General features: G+C 43.7%; 1 protein-coding gene across 1 annotated transcript; it reads right to left on the bottom strand.

Moving 5' to 3' along the window:
* Positions 1 to 6,572: 6,572 nt before the first annotated feature.
* On the bottom strand, positions 6,573 to 9,177 carry LOC118210136 (heat shock protein beta-7-like). Its single transcript, XM_035386038.1, has 4 exons — positions 8,550 to 9,177; positions 8,065 to 8,475; positions 7,164 to 7,321; positions 6,573 to 6,999 (listed from the first exon to the last, which is right to left on the bottom strand). The coding sequence occupies exons 2-4, from the start codon at positions 8,267 to 8,269 to the stop codon at positions 6,817 to 6,819; spliced, it is 546 nt and encodes a 181-aa protein (XP_035241929.1). The 5' UTR covers positions 8,270 to 8,475; positions 8,550 to 9,177; the 3' UTR covers positions 6,573 to 6,816.
* Positions 9,178 to 10,560: the final 1,383 nt, after the last annotated feature.

Raw genomic sequence — 10,560 nt, forward strand, 5'->3', positions numbered from 1 at the left:
CTGGCTTCAAATTAGAGTTAAGGGCTCAGGGCTGGGGTTAGGGCTGGGGTAAGGGCTAGGGTTAGGGTTAGGGTTAGAGCTAGGGTTAGGGTTAGGGTTATGGTTAGAGCTAGGGTTAGGGTTAGGGTTAGAGCTAGGGTTAAGTTTAGGGTTAGGGTTAGAGCTTAGGGAAGGGTTAGAGTTAGGGTTAGGGTTAGGGCTAGGGTTAGGGTTAGGATTAGGGCTGGGGTTTGGGCTGGGGTTAGGGCAAGGGTTAGGGTTAGGGTTAGGGTTAGAGCTAGGGTTAGGGTTAGGGTTAGAGCTAGGGTTAGGGTTAGGGTTAGAGCTAGGGGAAGGGTTAGGGTTAGGGGTACGGTTAGGATTAGAGCTAGGGTTATGGTTAGGGTTACGGCTGGGGTTAGGGCTAGGGTTAGTGTTAGGGTTAGGGCTAGGGTTTGGGTTAGGGTTAGGGTTAGGGTTAGGGTTAGAGCTAGGGTTAGGGTTAGGGTTAGAGTTAGGGTTAGGGCTAGGGCTAGGGTTAGGGTTAGGGTTAGGGTTAGGGTTAGAGCTAGGGTTAGGGTTAGGGTTAGAGCTAGGGTTAGGGTTAGAGCTAGGGTTAGGGTTGGGGTTAGAGCTAGGGTTAGGGTTAGGGTTAGAGCTAGGGGAAGGGTTAGGGTTAGGGCTAGGGTTAGGGTTAGAGCTAGGGTTAGGGTTAGGGTTATGGCTGGGGTTAGGGCTAGGGTTAGGGTTAGGGTTTGGGCTAGGGTTTGGGTTAGGGTTAGGGTTAGGGTTAGAGCTAGGGTAAGAGCTACGGTTAGGGTTAGGGTTAGAGTTAGGGTTAGGGTTAGGGTTAGAGCTAGGGTTAGGGTTAGGGTTAGAGCTAGGGTTAGGGTTAGGGTTAGGGTTAGAGCTAGGGTTAGGGTTAGGGCTACGGTTAGAGCTAGGGTTAGGGTTAGGGTTAGAGCTAGGGTTAGGGTTAGTGTTAGGGCTAGGGCTAGGGCTAGGGTTAGGGTTAGGGTTAGGGTTAGAGCTAGGGTTAGGGTTAGGGTTAGAGCTAGGGGAAGGGTTAGGGTTAGCGTTAGAGCTAGGGTTAGGGTTACGGTTAGGGTTATTGTTAGGGTTACAGCTTGGGTTAGGGTTAGGGTTAAAGCTAGGGTTAGGGTTAGGGTTAGGGCTGGGGTTAGGGCTAGGGTTATGGTTAGGGTTAGGGGAAGGGTTAGGTTAAGGGTTAGGGTTAGGGTTAGGGTTAGGGCTAGGGTTAGGGTTAGGGTTAGAGCTAGGGTTAGGGTTAGGGCTAGGGCTGGGGTTAGGGCTGGGGTAAGGGTTAGGGTTAGGGTTAGGGTTAGAGCTAGGGTTAGGATTAGGGTTAGAGCTAGGGTTAGGGTTAGGGTTATGGTTAGAGCTAGTGTTAGGGTTAGGTTTAGGGTTAGAGCTATGGTTAGGGTTAGGGTTAGGGTTAGAGCTAGGGGAAGGGTTCGAGTTAGGGTTAGGGTTAGGGCTACGGTTAGGGTTAGGATTAGCGCTGGGGTTAGGGCTGGGGTAAGGGTTAGGGTTAGGGTTAGGGCAAGGGTTAGGGCAAGGGTTAGGGTTAGGGTTAGGGTTAGAGCTAGGGTTAGGGTTAGGGTTAGGGCTAGGGTTAGGGTTAGAGCTAGGGCTAGGGTTTGGGTTTGGGCTAGGGTTTGGGTTAAGGTTAGGGTTAGGGTTAGGGTTAGAGCTAGGGTTAGAGCTACGGTTAGGGTTAGGGTTAGAGCTAGGGCTAGGGTTAGGGTTAGGTTTAGGGTTAGGGTTAGAGCTAGGGTTAGGGTTAGGGTTAGAGCTAGGGTTAGGGTTAGGGTTACGGTTAGAGCTAGGGTTAGGGTTAGGGCTACGGTTAGAGCTAGGGTTAGGGTTAGGGTTAGAGCTAGGGTTAGAGCTAGGGTTAGGGTTAGGGTTAGGGCTAGGGCTAGGGCTAGGGTTAGGGTTAGGGTTAGGGTTAGGGTTAGAGCTAGGGTTAGGGTTAGGGTTAGGGTTAGAGCTACGGGAAGGGTTAGGGTTAGGGTTAGAGCTAGGGTTAGGGTTACGGTTAGGGTTAGAGCTAGGGTTAGGGTTAGGGTTAGGGTTAGAGCTAGGGTTAGGGTTAGGGTTAGGGTTATGGTTAGAGCTAGGGTTAGGGTTAGGGTTACAGCTCAGGTTAGGGTTAGGGTTAGCGTTAGGGTTACAGCTAGGGTTATGGCTAGGGTTAGGGTTATGGTTACAGTTAGGGTTAGGTTACGGGTTCAGCTAGAGTTAGAGTTAGGTTTACTGCTATATTTAGGGTTACAGCTAGGTTTAAGATTAGGGTTAGGGTTACAGCTGGGGTTAACTTTATGGCTAGTGATAGGGTTAGGGTTACAGCTATCGTTAGGGTAAGGATTAGGGTTAGGGTTACGGTTAGGGTTATTGTTAGGGTTACAGCTTGGGTTAGGGTTAGGGTTATGGCTAGTGTTAGTGTTACAGCTAGGGTTAGGGTTACCGTTTCAGCTAGGGTTAGAGTTTGGTTTCCAGCTGTGGTTAGGGTTACAGCTCGGTTTAAGATTAGGGTTAGGGTTACAGCTGGGGTTAGGGTTATGTTAGGGTTAGGGTTACAGCTCGGGTTAGGGTTAGGGTTAGCGTTAGGGTTACAGCTAGGGTTATGGCTAGGGTTAGGGTTATGGTTACAGTTAGGGTTAGGTTACGGGTTCAGTTGAACGGCCTACAGAGAAACATGGCTAACACCTGCAGTCTCTGCAGCTCTTCATGACCAGAACTGAGTATCACTGCAGCTAAATGAAAAATGCATCCATATAAAGCAGGGGTGTTCAAGCCTATCTGAAAAGGGCTGGGATGGCGGCAAGTTTTTGTTTTAGCCCAGCACTAAAACACCTGATCCTACTTAAAATCTTGATTGAAGACAGTGATTAGTTAATTCGTTGAATCATTAATATATTTTTTATTTAACTTTTTGTGCAAATTACATGTTGTATAATTGCTCTCATTATTTTATTTGGGCATTATCCACTTACTAAATTTGGGCATTCCTTACAAATCCTGTCATGCCACTATACAACATTTAAAAATATTTCAGCATGTCCACAGTAATAAGTAATTGAACTGAATTTACCATGTGTGTTGCTTTTAAACAGCAATGTCAATCATCGTCTGTGCTTATTTGGTGGAAATTCCTTCATCAACTTAGATTATTGAGTTGGTGCAAATTGGATAATTGTTTGAGAAGAGGCTTGACAAAAACACTATCATGACCTCTAGCTGGCAGAGAACTGAAGTACAACGCAAGAAAACAAGGCCAGCCAAACTGGTGGCCCTAGTATTAGAGCACTAAAGAGTTTTTTGAGACATGATGTATTTTTCATGAACTTTGTTGCACAAGGGTGATGGTCAGGGGTGAAGGACTGATGCGTATCAGCCATTGGTCATGTGATATTTGTGCATCAACATGCACTGTATGATATCCATGCGCCCACTCCAAAACTCTGTTTACCAGAGAAAGTAGTTGTTCTGGTACAAACATTATGCAAACATTAGCCAGCTTATTGTTACCAAACACACAATCAGCTTCTTTCGTGGCTACAAGCTAATTGATCTCATCTAATTTTACTCAAAAATGTCTTTGCTTTCATGATCTATATGTCTCAATGTCAAATTCAGTGTAAAACATAGTTTTGAAGCCTTTAAACAAAAGATGACAAGGTAGTACCAAAGTTTCACATCATCATGCTCTTATCTGTGTAGCCCCACCTACCCTGTGCAACAGGTTTGACAGACAGACAGCCTGGGCAGAGAGCTGTCCTGATTGGTTGTTAAGATTCAGGCATGGTGAAATTTGGGGTGGCTCTTGTCAGAGTCTGGGGCAGCCAGAGAGAGTCCAGATTTTTTTCTTAGAACTTTAAATCTATTGAAATCTGTCGGGATGTGAAGGCATATTAACAAAAGTGTTCTATAACAAGTTTACATACTGCTCCATTAATTTGCATTGCGACGTATAATAAGTGCAATTTCAAAATGTCTTCAGATGGGAACATAGTAAGAATGTTGAGGTGATATGAATAGTTAAGAGACAAGTGTAGCTATTATGTGTCAAAAATCAGTGCTTTAGAGCATTTGGCTCCTGAGATTCACCAAAAAAATATGAAAAATGTTACAACTGCAACCTGTCTTTTTAAATGTCATACAAGGGCATGATTCGTTTTGTTATAAATGCCCATGATTAGTTAATTAGTTGAATCATAAGTTTATTTTTTTACTTTAACTTTTTTGTGTCAGTTAAATGTTATATAACTGCTCTCATTTTTAATGTGACATCTCCGTCAATCATCGTTTGTGTTTAATTTGTGGCAATTACTTTATTAACTTAAATTATTGAGGTGGTTGGGCCCGTCGGGGAAGGGGCGGGAACAGAGTAGTCACAAGTGAGGGAAAATGGGATTTGGAGATGGGATTTGGGCAATGTATCAGACAGTGGTGGTGAAGAAGGTAATTTCATCTCTAATGTAGAATTTAGATACTTTCACATTCATCAGAATAAAAGATGCTTTCACATCCATCGGAATGAGATACACTGGTATGTCTTTATGACAAGAACAGGTTTTTTTATTGTAACAAGATACTGAGCTGAAAATGTTTTTGTCCCTGTGGCAACAAAACAGTGTGTAGCTGGAGTCTTACATCTCAAAAGTGAAAAAAAAAAATGGGACATTCAAAATTTGACTAACCCTTACACAAACCATAACTAACCCTTACTAATCTCTTACGATATTCATATCCTTTTAGGTCTTATGACTTTTATCTCCTTGTATTCATTTAAATTGATTTTATTATATTAAGATTATATATGTTTTTTTGTCTATATTAATAGAAAAATTGCAAGTGTAAAATTTCTTTTATTTAATGTAGTCCCAGTTAAGTACATACTGCTAAAGTCTTCCTGTATTGTAGCTATACTGAAAATTGAGGACGTTACAGTTATATTTTTCCTTTAGGGGAATAGAAGAAGGGATTACTGTTATTGTTATTAAGAGTTATTGTTAAATCATTGCTTCTGTCCCAATTTTGTCTGGCTGTCAGTGTGTCTTTGGCAGTGGTCATTTTAGACACCAAAGGAGCAACTTCCTCCTTCAAACTTTATTGCCCAACCAGGATCCAATTCACTCTATTCATGAGATGAAATATGACAAGCATGCGATTTCATTTAGTCTCTAAAACCTCTCTGTCAGAACAATTACCATCTGGGATATTACTGCCTGAATGAAGCTGAGAAAGCGTCGTGTTTTTTTTCTTCTCACGTTTATTTCATTATTTCATTACAAACACTGCGTTCACTTTGTACTTGCACGCCCTTCTCACTGTGGGCTTCTTTTAATTCCTTGCCTTGCGTACAGACATGCTAACCCACAACCCACAGCTTTTGGACCCAAACAACTATATTCCATTTCCTAGGCTTCGGCCTGTGTATCACAAGCCCAAATCACAAGCCAAAATCATAACATATATTATGTTAAAAAAATATATGTTATGCACAAATGATTGCATGCCATGTCCAAATACTCATGGAAGCAAATGGATACAGTCTCAGTTCACATAAAAATTGACTGCTATAAAAGATCAAGCTTTTTTCCAGTGATAAAGTTCTTACTGATAACATTTAAAAATGACTGACTATGTTTTGTATGTAAGTGAAATCAGTTGTTTTAGCCTTTTTGCTTTGCTGCAAATGTTCTGCAGAATTGCTATGGAAACATGAGAGGCTTCCTGGGCCTTCACCCCACATTGTGGAGAGCTCATGTGAATGACCGTTATGCGTATCTGGGTGAGACCCTCCCAACAGTTGCTTACATGATGTGGCAGCAGTCAAAACTGTAAGAATATAATTTCCTGAAATCTCATATCTCCACCAGGAACACAGGAAGAACTTTCACCTTCTTTTTGACTATACATTTGTAGTAAGTTTAAATAAATTTTAAGATCTATAGTGTGCCAATTTACAAATACAGGCCCAGATAATCAATAGTTCATCAAAATTTTCTGTGGGAACTAAATATAAAACAGAAAACAAAAATCTTATATTTGTTCAATCTTAGGCTATATCTTATTATTTATTTTCAGAAAGTCATATATACACATTACACATAGCTTGAGATTTCATAATTTTAAGAATCGTTCATCATGTTATTATTTAGTATTTTCCAAAATGTACCAATTAATATCAGCAAATAAATAGCTAAATAAATATTTAACATGCATTGTAAATCTTATATTGAAAAGAAGAAACAAATACATATCTTAGCACTCAGGGCATTACAAATGGATGTCAACCAAATAATAACACAAGGTCTTTCACATTTATTGTCTTCTTAATTTGCATTTAGGCAAATGGACACAGTTGTAATTGGCAACAAAAACTCTACCACAGCAAGACCTTTTATAGTGTGCTCAGATACCCAGGTGAACAGGAATGAAGAAAGGCAAATAGATGAACCCAGTCCATCTGACTGACTCATACTCAGTGTGTTACATTACATTACAGGCATTTAGCAGACGCTCTTATCCAGAGCGACTTACACAACTTTTATACAGTTTATACAGTTACCACAGGGTAACCATGAGGTGTCCCACAGGCCTTTTTTAAAACCACATTAAGCCATCATAATTTACCCGTCCTTTTAAAATAATAGCTCATCTACAGCACATGGTGGTGCTGCTTAATACCTCTCATTATATTGCGCAGCTAAAGTACAGTCCATTGGCATCTTGATTTCCAGGCTGTGGAATACAGTTGTTTGATGTGTGATTGCAGCCATGAGGTTTCTGAGGGGGGGGGGCTGCCTACAGCGGAGCCACGCAGCGGTGGGCAGGTCGGGGGGGCTCGGGCAGGCCGCTCGTCTTCCTCACGCTGACCACTAGCACGCCCTCAGGCGTCAGGGTGCTGCTGACGGACAGCGGGTCCATGTCCTCCGGGAGCTGGCTCTTGTGGGTGAAGGTGTCACTGACGCTGCCATCATCAGCCACCTGTGGGGAGAGAGGAGGCCAGGGGACAGGTTTGGAGGCTGTCATTGTCTATCAGAAATTCCAAAAGGACCAAAAAAGGTGGGGGTGAACGGGAGGAAGTTAGGGGGACAGTAGAGTGAAAGGGTGTGGGTGGAGAAAATGATGCCCTCCATCCAGAGTCCCACCTTTTCTGCATGGATGACGACCCAGTGGCCGTAGGCCATTACCACCACATCCTGAGGCTCGAACTGACTCACATCCGCCGACGTTAAGTATGAATTGGCCACTGCCTGCACCGCACCCATACTGGCAGGACGTACTGACACAGATGCCCCCATGCCCCCTGGGGAGTTGAAATCAAGGGATACAATAGGGGAGGAGGGACAGACTGATACAATGAGAATGGCACACCACAAAAAAAGTTTCTGTTTTATTTGGTGTTCTCTGTTAGCAGAACATGCTTATAATATGAATAAGACTTTTCTCCTTCACTGTCATCCTGAATGAGTATGAATAGCTTCCTTCATTACAATTTCTAATGAAATGGGAATCACATCAGAAATAATGCCCAAGAAATACAAATCACGGATCTGTATAACAAATTTGCATGTTAAATTAGCCTTTTTATTAAAATATATCAATTTAAGGAATTGTCACCATGCTACTGTATGTAGTTCAGATAAACTGACAACTACTTTGTTGGATTTTTGCAGTTTAATGTAAATAGTCTTTTTGGTAGTACTGACCATTGTAAAATAGAACAAAAATGTATCTCTTGATATTCATTTTGAAAAGCATTTCATTCAGAATTCTATCTCAGGGTATGAATTCTGCATAGCAGTCGAGTTCAGAACTGAAAAGTCAGTAAAACTAAATTCAAAACTGAATTATTCAGTTTTACTACAAACTGAATTCTGATCACAAAAGAGGTCATGCATTCTACAAACTTCATAAAATGTTTAAACATAAATAACTTTCCACTCAAATGGAGTTAGATTCACCCTGTGCAGTCTCCACTCTCTCTAACTCAGCCTGACCCTCCCCACCCCCAAGAGCAGCAGCTCCAGCTTGGACATCCCCGCTCACCTGGATACCCAAACGACTCCCTGTGGCGTCTGCTGAAGGGCAGCAGGGGTGTCCCATCTCGCTCCTCTCCAAAGAGGCTGTGGGGGCTGCCGTCCAGATAGGGCTGGAAGAGAGAGGCCTGCCCTTCACTGCCTCCTGCTCTGAAGGAGCTGCTGCTGTAGCGGGCAGTGCGGTACGAGGAAGAGGAAGAGCTGGAGGAGGCCATTCCGTACAGCGGCCTCTATATGCTCACAGCAACACCGGGAGCTCCTCTGTACGCTCGCTCACACGCACAGAGTACTACCTAACTGTCTGACAGAGACACAGAGTACTACCTCACTGTCTGACAGAGACACAGAGTACTACCTCACTGTCTACCAGAGACACAGACAGAGTACTACCTCACTGTCTAACAGAGACACAGAGTACTACCTCACTGTGTAACAGAGACACAGACACAGAGTACTACTTCACTGTCTACCAGAGACACAGACACAGAGTACTACCTCACTGTCTGACCCCAAATACAATAGCTCCCATATGGAGCAGACTGATACATATGCAAAAACCTACATTAAAATTAAAGTTATAGACACAGTATGAGACTTGTTGACGATTAAAATGAACCTGCCCCTTTCAGTCTTTCTCTTTCTCTCCTACACTCTTGCTAGCTTGTGCACTGGACACACACAATTACTGAAAGAGCAGCAGCTTTTTAAAAGTCTCTCATTCAGACAATTGCATTATGGGTCAGGGGTACACTTGGCCCAAAGCACAGTCCATCGCTCCATAATAGGTCATCCTACCTAAGTGCTCTCCCATCAGTAACGGAAATGCAGATAAGAGGCTGGGGTCTGGACAGCATACAGAGACGAAGTCTCGACTGACAAAGCAGGGAGATTAGGAGCCATTCTGGAGAAGTATGTGTGGGTGTGGCCAACAATGCCTGCGGTATGTGCTCAAAGATAAGGGGAGAAGGATACATAGGGTGAGTGGAGAGAGGGAGGACTCATTTCTATTTGGGAACCCCTATAGAGTTTTCAAATGGGTTTTTGAAGACACTTCAAAGCTTTTAACCGTGGCTTCAAATGGGTCCATATTAGCCTTGTTTATTTAGAGCAGTATTTCCAGGGAGAGATTCCATCACAAACCATCCCTCCTCACCTTGATGCATGGCTGACACAAAATGGGCTGCTCTCAGAGGAGTATTTGGGGGTGAGAGGATCAGTAAGGTGGTCCCTCTTAGTAAACTTCAAAAAATCTCTAACACTTAAAAGCCTGCACCTTTGATATCTCTATATTTTCTTCAGATGTGTGTGCAGGTGTAAAAACCAAAGGTTATGGCTCAGGGGAAGAATGGATGTCTGAGAGATGCACTCAACAGACTTACTCACAGATATCACTGTCCAACAGTTTTATTCAGCATGGAATCAGGGAGGAACAGGAGACTGGGAGAGAGTGAGAGTACGTGACAGGGAGGAAGAGGAGAGAGGGAGAGAGTGAGAGTGCATGACAGGGAGGAAGAAGAGAGAGTGAGAGAGTGTATGACAGGGAGGAAGAGGAGAGAGTGAGAGTGTATGACAGGGAGGAAGAGGAGAGAGTGAGAGTGTATGACAGGGAGGAAGAGGAGAGAGTGAGAGTGTATGACAGGGAGGAAGAGGAGAGAGGGGGGGTGCATGACAGGGAGGAAGAGGAGAGTGGGAGAGAGTGAGAGTATGTGACAGGGAGGAAGAGGACAGAGTGAGAGTGCATGACAGGGAGGAAGAGGAGAGTAGGAGAGAGTGAGAGTGTGACAAGGAGGAAGAGGACAATGGGAGAGAGTGAGAGTATGTGACAGGGAGGAAGAGGAGCGAGTGAGACAGTGAGAGTGCATGACAGGGAGGAAGAGGAGAGAGTGAGAGAGTGAGAGTACATGACAGGGAGGAAGAGGAGAGAGGGAGAGAGTGAGAGTACATGACAGGGAGGAAGAGGAAACAGTGAGAGTGCATGACATGGAGGGAAAGAAAGAGCAGAGCAGTGCTCAAATGCCTTGCCATCTGATTGGCTGGCTGTGAGATTATTGTTCATCTCCTTATACCAGTAAGACAGGGGCTGTGAGAGGCAGTTGGTTTCTAAATAGAATTGATTCTGCCAGCCAGCGAGGGAAGCAGGCATCTGAGTCCCACCCCTGCACTAGCAGTCTTCACCCCTCCAATCAAACCCCTGAGCCAAAGTTAATCTGTACGCTAATGGGCATGAGCTCTTTCTCACTTAGGCAGAGAAAAACATCGCTGCTCTGTCCTCTGGCTGAAGATCTGGAACAACATGGCGTTTGAAGAGAGGGAGTCTGACACAACAATCAGTATCTTTGTAAATTTTTGTGCTGCTGTTCCGGCTTGTTTACAGTTGACTTAAGGACAGAGCAACTTTGGTTCTGAGTTTTAGTTAAACAAGCTCTCCCGAGAATGCATAACAATGGATAATCTAGACACAGTTCATCTACAGAGCAAGAAATTCACAAGAGTACACAATGCAATG

This window comes from Anguilla anguilla, chromosome 12, assembly GCF_013347855.1.
Source record: "Anguilla anguilla isolate fAngAng1 chromosome 12, fAngAng1.pri, whole genome shotgun sequence".
In the NCBI taxonomy this organism is placed as follows: domain Eukaryota; kingdom Metazoa; phylum Chordata; class Actinopteri; order Anguilliformes; family Anguillidae; genus Anguilla; species Anguilla anguilla.